This window comes from Apus apus, chromosome 1 (assembly GCF_020740795.1).
Source record: "Apus apus isolate bApuApu2 chromosome 1, bApuApu2.pri.cur, whole genome shotgun sequence".
NCBI lineage: Eukaryota > Metazoa > Chordata > Aves > Apodiformes > Apodidae > Apus > Apus apus.
The window spans coordinates 881,039-905,115 of record NC_067282.1 but is presented as its reverse complement, the minus strand read 5'-3'; the positions used below and the strand labels follow the sequence as shown (position 1 = coordinate 905,115).

Below are 24,077 nucleotides of genomic sequence, written 5' to 3'. Positions count from 1 at the left end.
AGCAGGAACACTGCCAAGGCCAGAGCTGAACAAATCACAAGGTATTTCTTTAACACTTGCTTCCAAAGCGAGGAGGGACCCTCTTGTAATCAAACATCAAGCATATGGATTATAAACTTGGATTATTTTTTGAAAAATCAAATCTGCTATTCCCTCTTCCTCACACGCCTGCACAAACCAGGCTCATTATTTAAAGGAAAACATCCAAAATGTCCCAACATGTGTGATAAAAATCCCGAGCGGTGGCGATGCCAGAGAAGCCAGGCTGCATTCCTCACTCCTGCTGCTGGAAACCTTCCACCAGCTTCTCAAAATGTTTTTCTCAGTTGTGTCCTTGAGCAGTTCCAGTCCTTTGTGAGTTTTATCAAGCTTAACTTCCACGGAGACAGCCCCAAGAGCAGCTGCAATTTGTAAGGCTCCCGCAGCAACCTTCAATTACTTCTGAATATTTCAGGCTTGTCTCAGCCCTTATCTTCACAGCTATAAAGGTGTAATTTCTTTCCCTCCAGGGTAATAAAAGTATCTGAGCTAACCCGAGGGAGCACATCACAGTAAAGACAAACCACATCAACTGTGATCTTACATGGGTTCAGCAAGTCAGAAGGGATTTGAAATAATGAAACATCAATCTATAAAGTTGAGCTGGTTTAGCTGGTGGTCTAACATCAGGTGGAGGCAATTTTATCTATAGCATCTTCATATTCATAGAATCCCAGACTGGTCTGGGTAGAAGGGACCTTAAAGATCATGTTCCAGCCCCCCTACACAGGCAGGGACACCTCCCACCAGCTCAGGCTGCTCCAAGCCCCATCCAACCTGCCCTTCAACACTGCCAGGGATGGGGCAGCCACAGCTTCCCTGGGCAACCTGGGCCAGGCTCTCCCCACCCTCACAGCACAGAATTTCTTCCTAATATCTAACCTAATCTCCCCTCTTCCAGCTGGAAACCCTTCCCCCTGCTCCATCCCTCCCTGCCCTTGTCCCAAGCCCCTTCCCAGCTTTCCTGGAGCCCCTTCAGGCACTGGAAGGTGCTCTCAGGTCTCCCTGGAGCAAATAAAAGTCCTGCTTGCTCTTCCTCTTGAACAAGCTGTGGGCCAACAGAGATGGTTTCTGAATGATGCTGACTTGGAAGGGCTGCTGGGAAGGTTGGCACTGGGATGCTCCTTCCGTCGCAGTGGAAGGATCAAACCCAGCATCCTGCTCTTTTATGCTGGCAGACAAGACTTTCATCCTATTGTGCTCAATCTTGGCAAAAACAATTGATTTCTGCACTAATTGAGAGGACAAAATATCTTTTAATGATTGAAGCCTGGTTCTCTCTGTGAGAGCCATTTGACTTGCAGCCTCAGTCCCCTCGAATGACTCCATCCAGTCAACGTTATCACACAGACCTCAACATTACACACCATCAACCTGCATTCCTGACCTGCAGGTTTTATATTTACTGGCCAAAGAGTCAGAAACATCCATCTGGTGAATTCAGCCACACGGATGAAATGAGAAGTTGAACCTGATTCAGAAACCCTTCGTTTCCCTGTCTGTCATCCAGAGGCTCCTGGGTTTGGCCAAACCGATGCCATCCGGCAAGTTGAACCCCCCTCAGACCCCCCCAGCTTCCATGGAAACTTTCAGCAGACTGTGAAGCTCCCCTTTATTCCTGACAGGGATAATCACAACTTCGAGTTTCTCACTGTTTTTCCTTTTAACTTCCAGCAGTTAAGTGTTTACACTTTCAGATTAAGATGAGATCTTTGTGTTTTCAACATACAAAACAAGAAGTTTTCTGACTCCGGAGAGGTTTGGAAACAGTTTTCCAACAAGAGCAGTTACTCTAGTTCTTCTAAAAGAAGGTTCATTTTATTAAGGAATTACATGAAGATAAGCCAATGGCATTCTTCAAATATATTTCTATTTCAGTACTGGTGGATCAGGGAATAGTTTCAGGGAACCACGGAATTGTCAGTTGGAAGGGACATCTAGAGATCATCCAGTCCCACTCCCCTGCTGAAGCAGCATCACCCAGAGCACATCACCCAGGGCTGCATCCAGGGGCTGGAATATCTGCAGAGAAGGGGACTCCACACCCTCCCTGGGCAGCCTGTCCCAGGGCTCTGTCACCCTCACAGGCAAGAAGTTTTCCCTCATCTTTCAGGGGCACTTCCCATGTTCCCGCTTGTGCCCGTTGCCCCTCGTCCTGTCCCTGGGCACTGCTGAGCAGAGTCTGGCTCCATCCTCCTGCACCCACCCTGAGATACTGCCAGGCATTCAGAAGGTCTCCCTTCAATCAGTTTGTTTAAAACAAAAAAAGAAAACTCTAAATATTTCAGCCACAAATCTACAACTTCTTCACAAGCAGAAACCAGGTGGGAGCTGCAGGAAGACTTGGGGCTTGTCACCTCCTGGTAGGACAACATGTGGCATCACCAGCCCCTTTCTCCTACCCTGCTTGGGCATCTTGGCCCAGCAAACCAGAGACAGAACTGAGCCAAGCTAAGACAAAAGTAGATTGAATCTAGTTCTGAGCCTGGAGTTCCAGTTGAAGCTGGAGATGACACCAAAAAACATTAATGGGGTTGACGGCTGTTAACATTCTTTCATTTCTCCCTCACTTGCTACCTTCTAAGTAGGCTACTACCAATAATTTCAATCATCTCCCTGTGACAAGTCTTCCCAACAGATTTTCACAGAATCATAGAATAGTTTGGGTTGGAAAGGACCTTTGAAGATCACCTACTCCAACTCTGCTGCCACAGGCAGGCGCACTTTGTGGTGAACTTGGCAGTGCTATGTTCATGGTTGGACTCAATGATCTTAAAGGTCTTTTCCAACCTAAAGGATTCCACAATTCCATGCTCTTCCACCAGACCAGGTTGCTCCAAGCTCCATCTGACCCGGCCTTGAACACTGCCAGTGATGGGGCTTCCACAACTTCTCTGGGCAACCTGGGCCAGTGCCTCACCATTCCCACTGTGAAGAAATTCCTCCTTATGTTCAACCTAAACCCGCCCTCTTCCAGTTTAAAGCTGTTGCCCCTTGTCCTGTCACTACAGGCCTTGGTAAAAATGCTGTTCTAAGATCTCCCTGGAGCTTCCTCCAGGCTGAACACCCCCAACTCTCTCAGCCTGTCTTCATAGGCAGAGGTGTTCCAGCCCCCTGATCATCTTCATGGCCTCCTCTGGACTCCCTTGGACAGGTTAATGTCTTTTTTGGTTGAGGACCACAGAGCTGGACACAGTGCTGCGGGGGGTGGGGGAGGTCCTCACCTGAGCAGAGGGGGAGAATCACTTAATTTTGCTTGATTTAGAATCATAGAATCATAGAATGTGTGGGGTTGGAAGGGACCTTTAAAGATGATCTAGTCCAGCCCCCCTGCAGTGCACAGGGACCTTTTTGATTAGATCAGGTTGCTCAGAGCCTGATCAAGCCTGACCTTGAATGTCTCCAGGGATGGGGCCTCCACCACCTCTCTGGGCAACCTGTTCCAGAGCTTCACCATCCTCAGTGTGAAAACTTCCTGATACCCAACCTGAATCTCCCCTGCTCTAGTTTAAGGCCATTGCCCCTCGTCCCATCATTTCACACCCTTGTGAACAGTCCCCCCCCAAACAGAGGGACCCAGCTCCCCTAGCACAGATGCTGGGGCACACAAACTGTTGCTTCCCCCCACCTCTTGTTCCACTTCCTCATTTTCAAAATCTTGAGCTGGGGAGCTGGGAAAAGCCACCCAAAAGTGGATCCAGGGAGGCATTGAAAGCAAGAGAGAAAACAAAAAAGTCCATCAGTTAATGAGAAGAGAAACAAGTGAAAGCTTCACTGTTTGGAAGAGTGATGCTTTGATGTTTACCAGAAATGAACTGTGATCAGGTACTTTGCAAAAGAGGAGCACAGAAAACAAGAAGTAAATAACAAAGATGGCATGAAAAGTGCCAAGTAAAGGTGTTTTGGAAGAACTTTTGGAAGAAGTTTGGATGCTTCTCATCCACGAGTGATCTGTCTCGCCTGGTTTCCACCAACATCCAACACTGCATTCCAGGCTGTGGGTTTCACACGAGCCATATTGGGTATTAATCCAAGAATTCCTGCTGGAGCAATCCCTGAGTAGAGGCTCTGAATAAAGGAAGATGGAAGACGGAGAGGCCATCTGGGAATGTGAGAAGGAGAGAGAAGAGGTGGCTTCAGAAAGCTGGTGGAATTCCCTTTGGTACATTCTGAACTGTTTGTGGTTGTCTTTGTGGAGCAAAGGGGTTCTCCTTAAGGTCGTGGAGAAGCAGAGGAATGAGAGGGGAAGCAGCTACTTGAATACTTGAAAACAGCAGCCTTAGTTTTGATATGCAAATGGGAACTACAGCTAATTGTTATTTCATTAGTATCTAGAAGGTAGACAGCAAACCAACACCAGCTCTGTAAGAACAATCTGCATTTACTCAATCCAACCTCCTTTGATGGGACAAGGGATGAGGGGGAAACAAGTAAAGATACAAGTTCATCTTGAGGGTGAGAGGAATTTTTACCTGCTGTAGAGACCAATGTATCCACAGCTTTTTCTGTACAGAGAAAGTTAAGGACTGGCAGGATGTGCTCTGTTAGGTGTCATCATGAGCAGCACATGAATTCAAAATCCTTCTGCCTCTGTGGGGAGAGGAGGAGGAGGAGAGCTGGTTGGGAAGGCAGGAATGTGGTATGAAGGCACTGGAGGGAAGAAGCTTGGAGTCCCAGATGGAGAAGCTGTGAGGAGTGGGGCAAGGAGTAATATATTGCTTCTAACCTCAGAAAGATGGGTTCAGGAATTCTGTGAGATAGGGATTAGTGCCAAAACCCTTTGGGCTCATGGAGACATTCCAGCTTGGGTGCACTGTGGCACAAACTTTTATAAAAGCCTGAGTGCTTTCCTGGAGCTGCTGGAGACACCTGCAGAGCTGCCAGGTTGGGTACAGCAGGGCTTCTCCCAAGACAGAGGTGAAATTCCAGCAGACACAAGCTCATTCCATGAGCTTTCCTTGCATGCCACTTCCTAGCTCACCCTTTAGTTCCTGTATTACCTGGATATGTTCCTGCTGTGCAGGATAATCCCATCCCCAGCATCCTAAGGAACAGTAAGCAAAAAATATTTGGTCTTTTCCACTTGGGAGGATGTTATAAACCGCATTCTTAGAAGCTCAGCGAGTCCCAGGTATTGCCACCACTTTGATGGATGAACACACAGCTGAAAAATTGTTTTCCATGAGTTAATGATCAACTGTCATACTAGGACAGCCTCTGACATTGGCCACAGGGTCTGGTCACATCAGTTCTGGGTCTAATAATTCTCTTCATTAATGGCATGAATGGTAGATTAAAAATAATGTGAGTATTGTGGATAACTGGAGCCAGGACAGCGAGGGAGGAGATGGAGGTGCAAGCACTCTGACAGTCTCATGGCATGGTTTTTACCCCCCTGAACAACCATGGAATGGTTTGGGTAGGAAGAGACCTTAAAGATCATCTAGTTCCAACCCCTCTGCCACAGGCAAGGAGAGCTCCTACTAGACCAGGCTGCTCCAAGCCCCATCCAACCTGCCCTTCAACACTGCCAGGGATGGGGCAGCCACAGCTTCCCTGGGCAACCTGGGCCAGGCTCTCCCCACACTCACAGCCCAGAATTTCTCCCTCCCATCTCAGCTCCAGCTCCCTCTGCCAGCTGGAAACCCTGCCCCCTGCTCCCATCCCTCCCTGCCCTTGTCCCAAGCCCCTCCCCAGCTTTCCTGGAGCCCCTTCAGGCACTGGAAGGTGCTCTCAGGTCTCCCTGGAGCCTTCTCTTCTCCAGGCTGAACACCCCAACTCTCCCAGCCTGGCTCCAGAGCAGAGCTGCCCCATTTCTTTGATTATCCTTTGTTTTCCTAGACAATCTTAAATTTAACCCATCAACGAGCCATTCAACACCAGCTCTGTGAGCAGGAGGAAGTCTGAGGTGGTGTTGACTTCAATCAGTTGGATGTGGGGAGTAAATCACTGCTTTTCATGTAGCAGGGAAAGGCTTCATGGGGCTGCTTGTTCCTAAACCCTTGGCACTGTGGTCTTGAGACAAAAACCACTGGCGACAGGCTACAAAACAACAGAAATGACAGGAAATTAAGGAATCACCAGGAAATGCTCAAGAACTAGACTGGTCTGGTCCAGAGGAGAAAGGGGGAAACCACAGCCAAAAAAAGACTTGGAGGAAGGATGGGGGAAGTCATGTTAGAAGTCTGGCAAAAACACTCCACCCCTCTTATAAAAGCGTCAGTTATTCATTATTTCGCATAGGAAACAAAAGAAATTTGCTTGTGACAAAGGAGATTTTGATTAGATATTAAGGCAAAACTTTCCAAGTGCTCGGAGGCTGAAATAAAGGTGGTTGTGGGATCCCCTTCTGCCCTCTGTGTGTGAACAGAATCATGTCTCCCAAGAGTGGTTTAGGTAAACTCAATCCTGCCTGGTTGTAGGGGAGCAGATTTCCCCTGTCCCTTCCAAAAATACCTGGGGCTCTATTGTACAAACAATAATTTATTCTTCTCCTCCTGGATCACTTTTATGGTAGGAATTTAAATTTCATCAGCTGAACAAGCCCTTTCTGTGGAGAAACTTAATTTCTTTCCAACTTCATGGGGGAACACTTGTCCTTCAGAGAGAGTTGGGGTGTTCAGCCTGGAGAAGAGAAGGCTCCAGGGAGACCTGAGAGCACCTTCCAGGGCCTGAAGGGGCTCCAGGAAAGCTGGGGAGGGGCTTGGGACAAGGGCAGGGAGGGATGGGAGCAGGGGGAAGAGTTTCCAGCTGGCAGAGGGAGCTGGAGCTGAGATGTGAGGGAGAAATTCTGGGCTGTGAGGGTGGGGAGAGCCTGGCCCAGGTTGCCCAGAGAAGCTGTGGCTGCCCCATCCCTGGCAGTGTTGAAGGGCAGGTTGGATGGGGCTTGGAGCAGCCTGGGCTGCTGGGAGGTGTCTCTGCCCATGCAGGGGGGTTGAAGTAGATGGTCTTTAAGGTCCCTCCAGCCCAAACCATTCTATGATTCTTTGATGATTTTCCAAGCTCCCTGAAATCATCTACAATCTGGGATGGTGAGGTCAGGATTGACAGGCAAAAATCAATTAATGTGGTGTAGTATCTGATACTGAAGGCAGTCCTTGTGCCCCCTGTCTGAGAAGGTACAGCCACCATCTCAACTGCTTGTCCTTTTCTACAAGATCCTTTTGTCTTGACCCACAGGGCATTCCACCTTCTGTGGCAAAAATGGGAATGTACTTGATTTTCTTACAAAGCAGGCTGAGCACCCCGCCATGAACGTTACATTCCTTCTTGGCCAGCTGAATCCCCAAACCCATCCCAGCAGTCTCCAAGCCTCCATCTGCTGCTTCTCTCTGCCTTCCAAGACTTTCACCAGGCAACTGGTTTAATATAAGAACTCTCACTTAGCAAAGTATGGCAGGCAGAACTGCGTTTTTAGCTCAAAATCTGGTTTTTACACCAGCATCTAGGGTGATTTTCCACATGCTGTATGGTACTTAAGAGATGGCCACAGAGCAGGTAGAGAGGATGCAGGACCTATGGGGCACCCAGAATCTTCTGGAACAGCAGCTGGAAGCCAGGCTGAAAGCAGAAGGGCAGCTTGAAGGGTATCAGATGTCCTGGAGAACTGTGTCCAATTCTGGAGCCCCCAGTGTAGGAAGGACATGGAGCTCATGGACAAAGTCCAGAGAAGGGCCATGGAGATGATCCAAGGGCTGGAGCAGCTCTGCTCTGGAGACAGGCTGGGAGAGTTGTGGTGTTCAGCCTGGAGAGGAGAAGGCTCCAGGGAGACCTTACTGTGGCCTTTCAGTATATCCAGGGGGCTTATAAAATAGATGGAGACTTTTTACCAGGGCCTGCAGTGACAGGACAGGGGACAATGGTTTGAAACTGAAAGAGGGTAGGCTTAGATTGGACATTTAGGATAAAATACTTTAGGATGAGGGAGGGAGGTTAGACACTGGCATAGGACACTTAGAGAGGTTGTTGATGCCCCATCACTGGAAGTATTCCAGGTGAGGCTGATATAGTGGAAGATGTCCCTGCCCATTGGACTAGATGATCTTTTAAAGTCCCCTTCAAGCCAAAACATTCTGTGATTCTAAGAGTAGCTTCAGGAACCCCAGGCCCTGGGGACCAGTCTGGAGTAAGGAAGACCCATCCTTGTTGGAGGGAGGATGAGGTTAGGGAACATCTAGGCAAACCAGACACACACAAGTCCATGGGACCTAATGGGTTGCACCCATGTGTGCTGAGAGAGCTGGTCAGTGTTACTCTGAGGCCACTCTTGATTATCTTTGAAAGGTCATGGTGATCAGGACAGGTTCTTGAAGCCTGGAAGAAAGCACTCCTCCCTGCAAAAACGGCAAGGAGGGGGAATGACAGGGCATTGATCCTCGACCTCTGGGAATGTGGTAGAGCAACTATTCCAGGAAACCACTTCTAGACAAGGACAAGGAGATGTTAGGGAGGCAGACAGCTTGGATTTATCAAAAGGAAAGCAGGCTTAACCATCATAGTAGTCTTCTGTGATAGACGACTGGTTCAGTGGATGAGTGAAGAAGAGGATGTTGTCTATCTTGACCAGTGAAGGGCCACTAAGATCATTAAGTGACCCAAGTATGTGACATACAAGAGGAGGCTGAGAGAGCTGGGAACGTTCATCCTGGAGAAGGGCTTGGGGTGACTTTGCCAATGTGTTCCAATGCCTGGTGGAAGACAGTAGAGAAGACAAAGCCAAGCTCTTCTCAGTAGTGCTCAGTGACAAGACAAGAGGAAATGGGCACAAATTGAAACACAGAAAGTTCCACTTAACATAGTAAACAATTTTTTACTGTCAGGATAGTTAAGCACAGTTTGCCCAGAGAGATGCAAAGCTTCCAACCTTGGAGACAGTCAACACCCATCTGGGATGGTCCTAGGCAACCTGCTCCTGCTGACCCTGCTTTGAGCAGGGGCTGGGTCTCCAGAGGTCCCTGCCAGCCTTGGCCACCCTGTGACACTCTGATAAGCCTCACTAACATCAAGATAAACCACAACCACTGCTCTCTCCCTGCACGCAGTAGATTAACATTTGCAGTGGATCAACTACCTTGATGTCCACAGAATCACTGAATTTTTTGAGTTGGAACAAACCTTAGAGATCATCTAGTTCCAACCCTCCTGCATGGGCACGGACACCTCCCACTAGAACTGGCTGCTCAAAGCCCCATCCAACCTGCCCTTGAACACCTCCAGGGATGGAGCCCCCACAACATCTCTGGGCAGCCTGTTCCAGTGTCTCACCACCCTTACAATGAAGAATTTATGCCTGCTCTCTAACCTAAATCTCTCTTCTTTCAGCTTAAAACCATTACCCCTTGTCCTCTCACTGCAAGTCCCTGTAAAAAGCCCCTCCCCAGCTTTCCTGTAGGTACCCTTCAGGTACTGGAAGGCCACTATGAGGTTCCCCTGGAGCCTTCTCTTTTTCAGACCAAACAACCCCAACTCCCTCAGCCTGTCCTCATCAGAGAGCTGCTCCAGCCCTTGGATCATTTTTGTGGCCCTTCTCTGGACACGTTCCAACAGGTCCACATCTTTCTTGTGCTGGAGACACCAGAGCTGGACGCAGTGTTCTAGGCGAGGTCTCACCAGGGCAGAGCAGAGGGGCAGAATCACCTCTCTTGGTCTGCTGGCCACATTTCTTCTGATAGAGCCCAGGATGGAGTCGGCCTTCTGGGCTGCAACTGCACATTGGTGGCTCATGTCCAACTTTTGGTCCACTAGCACCCCCAGGTCCTTTTCCACAGGGCTGCTCTCAAGTGTGACTTCCCCCAGCCTGTGTTCATTCCTATCTTGGGTTACCTCAGCCCAGGTGTAGGACCCTGCACTTGGCCTTGTTGAACCTCATGAGTTTCACCTGGGCCCACTTCTCTAGTTTGTCCAGGTCCCTCTGGATGGCATCCCATCCCTCCGGCATACCGACCCAGCTTGGTGTCATCAGCAAACTTGCTGAGGGTGCTCTCAATGCCACCATCAATATCGTTAATGAAGATATTAAACAACACTGGGCCCAGCACTGACCCCTGAGGGACACCACTTGTCACTGGCTTCCATCTGGACACAGAGCTGTTGACCCCTGCCCTCTAGATGTGACCATCTAGCCAGTTCCTTATCCACTGAACAGTCCACCCCTCAAACCCTTATCTCTCCAATTCAGTGAGAAGGATGTTGTGTCAAAGGCCTTGCAGAAGTCCAGACAGATGACATCCACTGCTTTTCTCTGGTCAACTGATGTAGTCACTTTGTTGTAGAAAGCCACTAGGTTGGTCAGGCAGGATTTGCCCCTGGAAAAGCCGTGCTGGCTGTCCTGGATCACCTCCTTATCCTCCACATGCCTTAGCATGTCTTCTAGGAGGATCTGTTCCATGATCTTCCCAAGCACAGAGGTGAGGCTGATAGGTCAGTAATTCCCAGGGTCCTCCTTTCTACCCTTTTAAAATATGGCCATAACATGTCCTTTCTGCCAGTCACCAGGGATTCCACCTGACTGCCAGGACTTTTCAAGTATCATGGACACTGGTTTGGCAACTACTTCCTCCCAATTCCTTCAGGACTCTGGGATGTATCTCGTTAGGTCCCATGGACTTGTATATCTTCAGGTTCCTCAGATGGTCATGAACCTTATCTTCACTTATTTATCTTAACTTATTAGCCCAACTTCCAACATAAGTGGCCAATTCCCTGCACAGCTTTTAGCCCAACATGGACATCTGATGCTGCTGAAGGATGAGCTTGAGCCAAGGCTAAAAAAGCAAGATTAAATCTCCTTTTAGCTCACCTCATCAGCTGTTAACCCAACTCCTCCACAGCTTTAAGTGCAATTTTACATTAACAAGGTCTATGGTATGAAAGCCAGTGGAGCAGAGGGTGAGAAAGGCTTAGAGCTCAACTTAGTGCCTGTGACAAAGCCCTACTCAGAATAAAAGGTGACACTCAGGTGCAGGTGTCTGCATTCGAGGGGGGCACACCCCCCATTTCTCAGAGCTAAGACCCTCCATGATCCTCTCCAAGACTCTTCCAGAGCTTTAGGAAGTTGGGGCAGGCAGAAAATAACACCCAACACAACGGCCTCACTGCAAAACACACACATCTCAGAGGATTTGAGGCAAGGAGGGAACAAAACCTCATTTTTCATTAAAAAAAAACAAACAACCACAAAACCCAACAACCACTGCAGAAGCATTCCTGCAGCGTGGCTGGATGGTCTCTTTCAAGCTAGGTTGGACCAAGCTGAGCATATTGAAGCGTGACTGACAGAAATACCTTGGAGCACAGATCGAGCCCGGGAGTTCCTGCTGTCCCTCCTCCAGCCAGGCCGGGGAGGAGGAGCCGTTCCCAGCCCCTTGGCCCGGCTCCCTACGGACCTCCCGTCTGCTCATTGATTCAGCAAATCCTTCTGCACGAAGGCTTCCCAATCCCCTTCCAGCAAAGGTCAGCGGGGTTAGTTCAAACCACCAATTTAAGCTCTTTAAGCTCATCCTGCCAATTTTTCCCCGTAGCAAACGAGAGGCTGCTGACACAAGCATGAGCTGGGAGACCAGCGACACGCTCGGAAAGGAACAGTCAGGGCACGGCTGGATGGATAAAAGGATGATCACCCACGGCTTTAAAGCCTCGTCTGCTCCACGGGGCTCCCACCACGTGGCTGAAGTGCCCGTGTGGGTGCAGCGTGGGCGGCCAGGCAGAAGGTCCTGCCTGGCACACCAGGATTTCTGGTGTGGACCAGCAGCAAGGTGGTCACCATCACCCGCACCACCTGGGAAAAGAGCCACCCCCACCAGCTCCAACCAGGATTTCTTTTAAAGGAAACACAGGGGATCGTTTTCTAGGAGTTGAGGGAAGCTGGTGGCTTTTGAGACGGGGAGGAAACACGTGAGAAAAAGCCATGAACTCAGAAAGGATGGACATTTTTTTTGATGTCAACAAGGGACTGGGACTTCCCACGGAGCACAAGCTTTTCTCTCCCGACGTGGCAGGAACCCGCCTGGCTTTCAGCAGCCCTTCTGAAGGCAGCCAAGACACAAACATTCACTTTTTTTGGGCAAAGTTATGACAAAAACAATTGGCCATCGGCCATTTTGGGGTTCAAGCACACTTGAAGGAGAGGCCAGACCTGCCTCCACGCAGGGGGTTGGTTGGGTGAGGCTGAAAAAAGGGCAAGATGCTGTCCCCCAGCCCCTGGAGCTGCCCAGCTGTCACACCAGTGGTGATGCTGGTGGTGAGGGGACCTGATGGCTGAGCCTGGGTGCACTCGGTGCATGCAGGAATGTTGATCTGGACATGGCAAGGTGGAGAATCATAGAATGGTTTGGGTTGGAAAAGACCTTAAAGATCATCTAGTTCCAACCCCCTACATGGGCAGGGACACCTCCCAGCAGCCCAGGCTGCTCCAAGCCCCATCCAACCTGCCCTTCAACACTGCCAGGGATGGGGCAGCCACAGCTTCCCTGGGCAACCTGGGCCAGGCTCTCCCCACCCTCACAGCCCAGAATTTCTCCCTCACATCTCAGCTCCAGCTCCCTCTGCCAGCTGGAAACCCTTCCCCCTGCTCCCAGCCCTCCCTGCCCTTGTCCCGAGCCCCTCCCCAGCTTTCCTGGAGCCCCTTCAGGCACTGGAAGGTGCTCTCAGGTCTCCCTGGAGCCTTCTCTTCTCCAGGCTCAACACCCCAACTCTCCCAGCCTGGCTCCAGAGCAGAGCTGCTCCAGCCCTCCCAGCATCTCCGGGCCCTCCTCTGGCCTCTCTCCAACAGCTCCAAAACGCCCTCCCCACCCCGGGTTACCCCTCCAAGGCCCATCTCCCCCCCAAGCGCAAAGCAGGGCGGGCTCAGCCCCTCATCTCCCCACCCCCCCCCCCCACCCCCCGTTTCTCCCTGGAAGTTTTGGCCGCGCTGAGCCCCCGCAAACTCATCGCACCCCCGCCCCAACAAGTCCCCACACCTCCCGTTGGAAGCGGAGGGGGGATATCGGGGGGATGGTTGGGGGGGGAAGGGGGGGGAAGGGAAGGGAAGGGAAGGGAAGGGAAGGGAAGGGAAGGGAAGGGGGGTGTTTGGAAGCAGGTGCCCGGCGCCGCCGCACCTTGGTCCGGCGGCCGCTGCTCCCCGCCTCCTCCGGCGGCCGCGGTGGCGGCGGGCTGGGCTCGGGCCTGCTGGCGGCGGGCCCAGGTGGAGAGGCGGCTGCGGCAGCGCGGGCAGCAGAGGCCCGGGCCCTGCAGGCAGCGCTGGAAGCAGGCGAGGCACAGCGAGTGGCGGCAGGGCGGCGTCACCGCTTCTACCAAGGCCTGGCGGCACACCGGGCACTCCGACATGCCCAACACCGCTGCTGCTGCTGCTGCTGCTTCCTCTTCCTCCTCCTCCGCCGCCGCCGCCGGTGATGCCCCGGCCCGGCCCCGACGCCGCCGGCCCCGCCGCGCCCGCCCCGCGGCCCGAGCGCCCGCACCCGCCGCCGCCGCCGCCGCCATCTTCTCACCCTCTGAAGGGACGGGACGTCGGGGCGCGAGGCCACGCCCACTCACACATAATTCATGAGGGGGGACACGCCCCCCGCCCGTCTCTTTCCCCCATCCTCGCTTCATATTAATGAGGCCTCGTCTGCCCTTGGCCACGCCTTAATGAATATTAATGACCCGGGTGTATAAAAAAGGGGCGGGCTGCCTGTTTCCTCAGCAGCCGCCGCCGCGCTGAGGGGAGGCGGGTTGTGCCCTCAGAGCCGGGGTTGGTGTGAGGGGCTGAGGGCTCCTCTCCTGCAGCCCTGCCCCTGAAAAGGGGTCACTGTCCCTCTCAACCCCCCGCCTTGCCTGCTGCAGTGTAGGGAGGCTCCTTCTTGGCTGGCTGTGGAGTGTAATCTTTTTGATTTCAGCCTGGCTGGGTCCCTTGGCGAAGGCTGCCGTCTCAGGTGGTTCCTCTTGGCCTGAGTTTGGTGGAGCTGCTTCATAGCCCTGTGGTTTCTCAGGGGGTTTAAGACCTAAGAAGGTTGGGCCGGGTGATCCCTCCAGGGCACAATCCGGCCTCCTCCTCAGCCATCCTCCAACAAGATGCGGTGTTGGGTCTTTTAAAAAGACACCACAAGGTCCCTGGGTACTAACAACACTTTTCTGCCTTGGTTTGTTGTTACTTACAGCTTTTCTTCTTGCATCCGCAGTAAATGCTCCTTTTTGGGCTCCTCGGCTCTTCTTAAGCACCGCTTGACCGTGACATCAAGAGGCCAAGCAGTGGAGAACTCCCAGTTGGCTTTTTTGGTTGGCAATAAACATCCAGGAGACCCAGGGATGAGATTAGCAGGTTATAAACTACCAGAGCATAGGGGCCGGTACCGTACCAACCCTTTATGAGTACTATTCAGGTATGCAGCCAGAGGTTTTTCTCAGCTCCACAGCCACTGGATTTGGGGGAACCCAAATCCCAAACTTGCAGCCTCAGGGTAGCTCCTTCCAGCCCTGCACCCGTGCCCCAAAACTTTCAAGTTGCCCCCAACCCACTGTCTTCTATCGCTGCTTGAAACAGGGACTTGAAAAATCAATCTCAAGTCTTTCACTTCTGCTAAGTAATTTGCTGAGGAGAGGAAAAAGGGATGGTGGGGCAGGTCCTGCTCCTGCCTGGTTTAGGGTGTGAGCTCCTGGGAGGTGAGAGGCAGGGAGACTGAGGACATCATATCATTGGAACAATGCACTGCCACAGGGAGCCCATGAAGCTCTGCTCCTTGTGGCTCCTTCTGATGCATCCCATTTAGTGCAGGACACTCGTTTGCACTTCTTATACCAGCCCTGATTGGCACAGAGTGTTTCAGTCTCAGCGTCTTTGAGATTTCTGTCTTCCTGACCGACTGGTTGAAAGGTCCAGTTGATGAAACAAAGTGCACTTGCAGCCCAGGGGCCAGCTGAATCCTGGGCTGCATCAAAAGGAGCATGGCCAGCAGGTCCAGGGAGGTGATTCTGTCCGTCTGTGAGAGCCCACCTGGAGTGCTGTGTCCAGCTCTGGAGTCCCCAGCACAGGCAGGATATGGAGCTGTTGGGATGGGTCCAGGGAAAGTAGCTCTGATGTGGAGACAGGCTGGGAGAGTTGGGGTGTTGAGCCTGGAGAAGAGAAGGCTCCAGGGAGACCTGAGAGCACCTTCCAGTGCCTGAAGGGGCTCCAGGAAAGCTGGGGAGGGGCCTGGGACAAGGGCAGGGAGGGATGGGAGCAGGGGGAATGTCCTTAAACTAGAGCAGGGGAGATTCAGGTTGGGTATCAGGAAGAAGTTCTTTACACTGAGGATGGTGAAGCTCTGGAACAGGTTGCCCAGAGAGGTGGTGGAGGCCCCATCCCTGGAGACATTCAGGGTCAGGCTCAATGGGGCTCTGAGCAACCTGGTCTAGTCAAAAAGGTCCCTGTGCACTGCAGGAGGGGCTGGACTAGATCACCTTTAAAGGTCCCTTCCAACCCCACAGGTTCTACGATTCCATGATTTTATGATGAACAAGTGATTTAGACCTGCCAGGTCTCCTTAGCCCAGCCTAGGAAAGCAGGCTGAGAACCTTCCCACGCAGGGCAGCGTGCAGCCCTGCAGCTCCCCAACCTCCCCTGCTGCCGGCGTGGGGAAGCTCAGCCCTGCCGAGCGGGTGGTTTTTTCATCGACAACGTTTAACAAATGCCCCGCAGAGGTTTAGCATGAGGAGCGGTCATTTCTGAAGGCAGAGCAGCAGGGTTTGGCCTGCAGCAAGGGGCGATTAGCAAAACAGGAGGAGAGCTTCAAGGCTTGTGGGGCAGGCGGGTGGTTTAACAAGCTGCTTTCACCCAGAGGCAAGGGCTTGGAGCTGTTTTCCTCCTGAGAGGTGCTGCATCCTACGGGGCAGCCTCGGAGGGAGAGGTGCAAAATCACATTTTATCATCCTGGGTTGGTTTTTCTTTTTTTGGGGAGGAGGGAAGGGTGTGGGAAAGAGGGGTAGAGGGGATGTGCATCCAGGGCAGGGAACAGCCAGGCAAATGGGCTTTGAAAAGAAGCAAGACAGAGGTGTGGGCACGAGCTGCTGGCTGGGAGGAGCTTGGTGTGTACAGTGAACTCCACCTCCATCCCCACTGGGCATCAGCTGCCTTAGGAGCAGATCCCTGGGATCTGTTTCCCTCTTCCCATCTTTCTCCTCCAGGCAGGGTTTGCAGAATGACACTCTTACAGGAGGGAAGGGAGGAGGAGAGGAGCTGTGGCATCCAGGTGCTTCCCTCAAGGCCTGGGGAAATGCAAACCTCCCTGCCATGCTGGTGGTGACAGGGGACTAAGCCAAGTGGCTGGTTACTGAAGGCAGATGCTATGTGGGATTTCAGATCCCTCTGCTATCACACCCCAGAATTGCCCAGGAGGGTGTAGAACTCATGGCAAATCAGGTTGGCAAGGCTCCCATGGGGTTATTCAGTCACCCCCCTTCTCTGCAGAGGGATCAGTTCAACCCAAGTCACTTGTGAGCAACACTTGGTCATCCTCTTCTTAAAGACCTTCAGTGCTGGCAGCACAGCTCCCCCCCAGCTGACTGCCTAGGCCTGTCCCTGTCATCAAAAAGGTGGGGTTTTTTCCCCATTATTGGACATAAATCTTCCATAATTCTTATTTTGGAGTCCCTGCTGGCCCCAGTTAACCTGAATTCCTTCCTCCTCCCTCAGGCTGCTAATGGAGGAGTCTAGACTAGGAGCTACCTTGGCACAACTGCTGCTTGAATTGAAGTTCTGAGGTTGAAGGGTGAGTCCAGATTTGGGGTAAAGTTTTCGTCTTGCACCCCAAAGCGTCCCCAGCAAATTGTTAGGAAGATCCTTGACACAGTTTTGGCCTTGAATAACCAGCCCCGTCCTAACCCAGCCCCTCCCCTGGCACGATTTTGGGGTTCCTGGGGCCACAGGTTTATCCTTCAAAAGCAGTTCAGATGTGACCCCTCTGTGTGGGAAGGAAGAAAGCTCTTACTAGTGTGACTGTAGGCTAGATAAGGACTATTTAATAGGCTTGCAGCTACAGGGCCCATCTGTGGAGCCAGAACTTGCTGTGGCACATACCCCAAACAGTGTGGCACCTTGGGAAGGGGTGGGAGCAGGTGGCTGGGTGAGGGTGGTCATGCTGGACACCTTGCTGCCACCACCTCTGTGCTGTCAAGTTCCCACCTGGTGCCTGTCTCCCTCTCCAGACATCTGAACTGCTTCAAAATCTGGGCTTCTCGATTTAGCAGGGAAGGAAGGAGGGGGGGGATGAACCATCCTGGGGTCACATCGCCCTGAAACTTCTCCTGGGGTGAGTTTGGTCTTTCCTGCACCAGCTGTGGGGGCTGAGTTGGAGCGTTAGGACTCACATGGGGAGCAGGGGAGGCTGTTTCTTCTGATGCACCAGGAAAGGGGGACGTGGGACAACTGGACTTTGTCAGTTGCCACAGGTTTGACCTGTGCTGTGGGAATGAGGGTAAGATGGGTATGACAGAGATGTAGGGATTCCATTTTTTCAGAAAATTTGTTTTCTCTTGGTTTTAGGTCACTGTGGCCACCAGATCTCTTTGGTGTCTCTCCATCCTTCTGATATTTCCAGCACTTCCCCATTGCCCAGAGAAGCTGTGGCTGCCCCATCCCTGGCAGTGTTGAAGGGCAGGTTGGATGGGGCTTGGAGCAGCCTGGGCTGCTGGGAGGTGTCCCTGCCCATGCAGGGGGTTGCAACTAGATAATCTTTAAGGTCCCTTCCAGCCTCAACCGTTTGATGAGTCTGTGACAATGACAATGGTGCTGCGTCGCGTCTGCGTGTGGCTTCATTTTAAAGTCAAGCAGAGTTCTCACCATTCTGTGCAGTGCCTGAAATGTGGGTGTTGGAAGTGCTTGGGCTGGATGTCACCACCCAGGGCTCAGAGAGCATGACTTGGCTTTGGAAGTTTCTACATTTAGGAGCTTGAATTAGCTTGGAGAACTGATTTCTTTATTATTTTGGGTGTTTTTTAAGCAAGCTGTAGGATCAGAACCCTCCTGCAGAGGAACTTGGTGCTTCCTTTCATGAAGGAAGTGGTGCAGGGGATTTCTGTCTGCCCAGCTCCATCCTGTGCTCACCACCATCCCTTCCCAGTGGGGTCAGTGGTCCTACCAGCACCCCTGGCTTTTCTGTGTGCAGGGAAGGTGGATCAGGAAATCAGAGGAGTCAGAGCCCAGGCACTGGTTGCTATGGAAATCTCTTGTGCTGCTTCTCTGCTTCTTTTCATCTCTTTCCTGGGGTGCTAAAACACTCTGTCTTTTCACCATATTTTGTCAGGTCCCTCTCTGGTGGGGGCTTTCAGCTGTCCAAGACTGGGTAGGCAGCAGAGAAAATGTGGCTGCAGGAGTTGAGGTGAAGCCCTTCACCTTTCACAGAATCACAGAGTTACTGAGGCTGGAAAAGACCTCTGAGATCATCAAGTCCAACCCACGGCCTGACACCACCACATCTCCAGACCATGGCACTAAGTGCCACATCCAGTCTGTCTTTGAACACCTCCAGGGATGGTGACTCCACCACTTCCCTGGGCAGTCCATCCCAATGTCTGATCACCCTCTCCATGAGGAAGTGCTTCCTAATATCCCACCTAAACCTCCCCTGGAGCAGCTTCAGGCCAGGCCCTCTCGTCCTGTCACTGGTTGCCTGGGAGAAGAGCCTGACCCCACCTGACTCCAACCTCCCTTCAGGTGGTTGTAGAGAGTGAGAAGGTCCCCCCTGAGTCTCCTCTTCTCCAGGCTGAACAAGCCCAGCTCCCTCAGCCTCTCCTCATCAGACTTTCCCTCCAGTCCTTTCACCAGCCTCGTTGTCTCCTCTGGACCTGCCCCAGCACCTCCAGACCCTTCTTGAAGTGAGGGGCCCAGAGCTGCACCCAGGACTCCAGCTGAGGCCCCATCAGTGCTGAGCACAGGGGGAGAATCACCTCCCTGCTCCTGCTGGCCACACCACTCCTGATACAAGCCAGGATGCCACTGGCCTTCCTGGCCATCTGGGCACATTGCTTTGGGCCTCCTTTCAAGACTCATGGCTGGAGAGGGGAAGGGAAGACCCATCCCAAAGAAACAGCCTCCCAGTGTGTGCCAGGAGCTCACTAGAGATCATCATTTACCTGCTCACCCACATTTCTATTTTTAGTTGTCTCCAGCTCAGCTGTGGAATGACTGAAAGGATCTCGGTGCATCGATCCTCGCTGCTGTGGGGATCCACAAATGCTGCTGGACCAAAAAAAGCTCCCTTCCAGGAAACCCCCAAAATTGCAGTGACTCTATTAAGATAAATGATGACATGAAGGAGACAGTGGTTTGGTGCTGGGTCTGGACTTGGTCCAGCAGGTCTGGTGCCTCTTCTGTAGAAGCTGTTGCTGGACAGGATCAGGCAGGACATGTCATTCCTCTGGACACTATGCCCTTACCCCCCAAAGGTGTCTGCTCCCTGGGATCAGCCTGACCCAGGAGCTGGGGCTTGAGAAGCCCTTGGGAAGTGACAGGGAACGTAGGAAGAGGAGACAGTTCCCTACCAAAGCCCCTTGAGGGACAAGCCACTGTGCAGAGCTCTCTGCAGAGGTCCTAGTGACAGTGGATTTGGGAAAGGATCTCTGCTGGATATTCTGCCAAATTACTCCTGCACAACCATCCCACTCTGGACAGAACTTGGTTTCTGTGTCTCCATCTCGTGTTCCAACCCAAACCCCTGCAAGGGGCAAGGGTTTTAAATGGAAAGAGGGAAGGTTTATGTGGGACATGAGGAATAATTGATTTATGATGAAGGAAGGAGACAGGCTTCTCAGAGAAGCTGTGGGTGCTCCACCATGTTAAGTGTTCAAGGTCAGGTTGGACTGGGCTTTGATCAACCTGATCTAGTGGAAGTTGTCCCTGCCCATGGCAGAAAGATGGATGTTGGGCTTGATGTTCTGTGTCCAGCTCTGGAGCCCTCCTCACAGGAAATACCTGCTGGAGTGAGTCCAGAGAAGGGCCACGAAGATGCTCAGAGGGTTGGAGCAGCTCTGCTCTGGAGACAGGCTGGGAGAGTTGGGGTGTTCAGCCTGGAGAAGAGAAGGCTCCAGGGAGACCTGAGAGCACCTTCCAGGGCCTGAAGGGGCTCCAGGAAAGCTGGGGAGGGGCTTGGGACAAGGGCAGGGAGGGCTGGGAGCAGGGGGAAGGGTTTCCAGCTGGCAGAGGGAGCTGGAGCTGAGATGTGAGGGAGAAATTCTGGGCTGTGAGGGTGGGGAGAGCCTGGCCCAGGTTGCCCAGGGAAGCTGTGGCTGCCCCATCCCTGGCAGTGTTGAAGGGCAGGTTGGATGGGGCTTGGAGCAGCCTGGGCTGCTGGGAGGTGCCCATGCAGGGGGTTGGAACCTGAGGATCCTTAAGGTCCCTTGCAACCCAAACCATTCTATGACTCTTTGAAGGTCCCTTCCACCCCAACCCGCTCCGCGATTCCAGGCTCAGGAGGTGCGGAGCTCAGCGCTGGCCTGCAGAGGGTACCCTAAGCCCGTGCGAGGCTCCAGCCTCGCGTCCCACCACCTCAAGCCAAACCTTCTGCCTTCCCCAGCCTGAGGTGAACGTTTCTCTGCTCCTCACCTCTCCCGAGGCGCTGGAAGGCTTTTCCCACTGCTGTTTTTCTTTGTGGCTCTCCCAGCGATGAAGCTGGACCTGGCCAGACCCTTGCCATGGGGCACAGGGGGGGATGTGTTGCAGTGGAGACAGGAGATAGGGACAGGTCTAGGCCACTGTGCTCCCACATTTTTTCTCTTTGTCCTTCCCCCTTGCTCTGCCCAGCCTTTCTTCACCCTCTTTTTGATCTCCATCCCGTGGGGGGTAATCTGGAGTAGTGTGTCTGGTTCTGGGGTCCCCAACACAAGAAATACATGGAGCTGTTGAAGTGAGTCCAGAGGAGGCCCCGGAGATGCTGGGAGGGCTGGAGCAGCTCTGCTCTGGAGACAGGCTGGGAGAGTTGGGGTGTTGAGCCTGGAGAAGAGAAGGCTCCAGGGAGACCTGAGAGCACCTTCCAGTGCCTGAAGGGGCTCCAGGAAAGCTGGGGAGGGGCTTGGGACAAGGGCAGGGAGGGCTGGGAGCAGGGGGAAGGGTTTCCAGCTGGCAGAGGGAGCTGGAGCTGAGATGTGAGGGAGAAATTCTGGGCTGTGAGGGTGGGGAGAGCCTGGCCCAGGTTGCCCAGGGAAGCTGTGGCTGCCCCATCCCTGGCAGTGTTGAAGGGCAGGTTGGATGGGGCTTGGAGCAGCCTGGGCTGCTGGGAGGTGTCCCTGCTATTGATCTGGATGATCTTGAAGGTCCTTTCCAACCCAAACCAATCTGTGATTCTACGAATCTCTTACTCACTGTCCTCTTAATATCACTGACAATAAACTCTTCACTGTTGGTTGATCTTGTACTTGGCAACATGCTCAGACACTGAAACAGTTACTGGATTTCCATTCCAGGTTGGACCATGAGCTTCCCATGGTAAATGATCTTTTTAAGCCCCATCAGTCAGTGACTGCCTTAAACCCCCAAAGGTGCAGCTTTAGAGCTCTTGGAAGTCCTCCAGAGCTCAGTGTCACACCAAAACTGCCTCTGCCTACAGCAGAATCACAGAATGGTTGGGGTTGGAAGGGACATTGAAGATCATCTAGTTCCAAGTGGTTATGGCTTTTTGCACAGGGAGCAGATGTTCTCAGATGCTGACAACCCAGAGCTGGCACGTGCTGTCGCAGGGTTTCACCAGCTCCGGCTGCAATTCCACCGAGCCCTTGGGAACACCCTTTGCATTCCAGGTGCTCTGGCAAGTTATCTCGCCACCAGCAGGAGGCCTGTGAGGCGTGAGATCGCTGTAGGGTGTTAGATGTAAAGGCTGCTCCTCCTCTTCCCCAGAGCATGAGTCAGGAGAGGTAGAGTGATGTCCTCAAGAGGAAGGTGATGTCCTCTGCAGACAGTCTGTGTAGCACGAGGTGTGGTAGGAAGCTCAGTAAAGCTCCTGAGCGAGGCTGAGTTTCAGGCACGGTCCATTGGGCAGAGCAATCTCTGGGACTGCTCCACTGTGACCTCTCTGCTTGAAGGTCCACCAAACACAGTTGCCTTCAAGAGACCTTCAGGAGGAGCTCTGGCTGGTGCTAATGACTCCCCAGGAAATCAGGTGTTGTGTAAGCTGGTGTCTGTGTTAGAACTGCAGCTGGAGGCAGCTCCCTGGAGCTGCTGTCAGAAAGAGGTGCTGATGGCTTGCAGGCCAGGTGTCTCCTGGCTGCTCCAGGAAACATTTGGTGCTGACTTCTCACTTGGAGGCACAACTCTTGCCATCACTGAACCAAAGGCAGGCTGGAGAGGTGGCTGCAACGAGCCCAGCAAGGAGTTCAAGGGTGACACCATCAGCCATGTGAAGGAGGTAGCTCCTCTCCTGTGCTTTCACTGCTGTGGGTTCCAGCATTACTCCACCACTGGTTTGATGCAGGAGAAGGACCAGTGTAAAAACAGGCCAGGGCTCAGCCTGGAGGATCCTTGCCAGCTTTCCTCTTCCCATCCCAAGCAGAGCTGCAGAGCCAGTGCTGAGAGCAGCTCCTGGGGCATCGGGCAAGGAGGCAAGACTGAGTCTGCAGCTTGGAGAGAGATTTTTACCTCCCCATCCAACTCTCCATCTCTGCATGGTGTCCAGAGGGACCAGTGGGGAATGGAGCCACCCAAGCCACCAACCTCAATTATTCAAATGTCCCTGTCTACCTCCTGGTGGATTTTGTGCCTACAGGCAGCAGAGCTGTCAAGCAAGAAGGGGTTTTACCCTCCTGCCCAACCTCTGCATGGGCTCGAGGTTTGAGAGGTAAAGGAGACTGACTTCTCCTTAGGGCCATGAAGATGATGGGAGGGCTGGAGCAGCTCTGCTCTGAAGACAGGCTGGGAGAGTTGGGGTGTTGAGCCTGGAGAAGAGAAGGCTCCAGGGAGACCTGAGAGCACCTTCCAGTGCCTGAAGGGGCTCCAGGAAAGCTGGGGAGGGGCTTTTCACCAGAGAGGGCAGTGACAGGACAAGGGGTGATGGTTTTAAATATAAAGAGGGGAGATTGAGGTCAGACATCAGGAAGAAATTCTTCCCCATGAGGGCAGGAAGGCACTGGAACAGGTTGCCCAGAGAAGCTGTGGCTGCCCCATCCCTGGAGGTGTTGAAGGGCAGGTTGGATGAGGCTTGTGCATCCTGGTCTGCTGGGAGGTGTCCCTGCTCATGCAGGGGGGTTGGAACCTGATGGTCTTTAAGGTCCCTTCTAACCAAAACCATTCTATGATTCTGTGACTCTCTGACTGTTGTCCTCCTGGGAGGCAGGGCTGGTGCTGGGGGCTAGGGAGGTCTCATCAGCTTGTGTCTCCCTGCAGAAGGACCATGAACCAGCTTTCAGATCCCCAGATGAGAAGAGAAAACCCACGAGGCTCCAGACACAGAAGGGGAGTTTTGTGAAGCTGTATGAAAAAAGTTTGGACTTTGGTTGATTTAGTTGTACCCTGTGGAGTAGGGTGAAGAGCCATCTTCCCATCCCATGTCCATCTTGCTGGGATGGTGGGGCTCCATAGAATCATGGAATGTCTTGGGCTGGAAGGGACCTTTGAAAGTCATCTAATCCAACCCCCCCTATAATAAGCAGGGACATCTCCAACTAGAAGAGTTCGCTTAGATCCCCATTAAGTCTGACCTTGATCATCTCCACCTGCATCTCCCCTGACTCTGCCTTGGACCTCTGCCATGCTGATGTGGGATGCATCGATATTGAACCTGGATATGAGAAAATCCTTCTTGCCTGTGAGGGTGACAGAGCCCTGGGACAGGCTGCCCAGGGAGGCTGTGGAGTCTCATTCTCTGGAGACACTCCAACCTCACCTGGACGTGTTCCTGTGGGATCTGCTCTAGGGGATCCTGCTCTGGCAGGGGGTTGGACTGGATGATCTCCAACCCCCACCACTCTGTGACTCTGTCATTCTGTGACTCCTCCTCAAATTCACACCAGAAATGAAGGGTATGGCCACCAGTCACCAATGGGGATGGAGGAAGCACAACAGGAATCTTGCCCCTGCTTTGCATGGCCCCAGATTGGGGTGC

The 24,077-nt window shown here is 52.7% G+C and overlaps 1 protein-coding gene across 1 annotated transcript in view; it reads right to left on the bottom strand.

The window, feature by feature from the left end:
• RNF169 (ring finger protein 169) overlaps positions 1-13,515 on the bottom strand; it is a 35,229-nt gene extending 21,714 nt beyond the window's left edge. The window contains exon 1 of the mRNA XM_051641167.1: positions 13,134-13,515. Within this exon, the coding sequence (XP_051497127.1) occupies positions 13,134-13,515 (382 nt within the window). The remainder of the gene's footprint in view (positions 1-13,133) is intronic.
• Between the last annotated feature and the right edge of the window lie 10,562 nt (positions 13,516-24,077).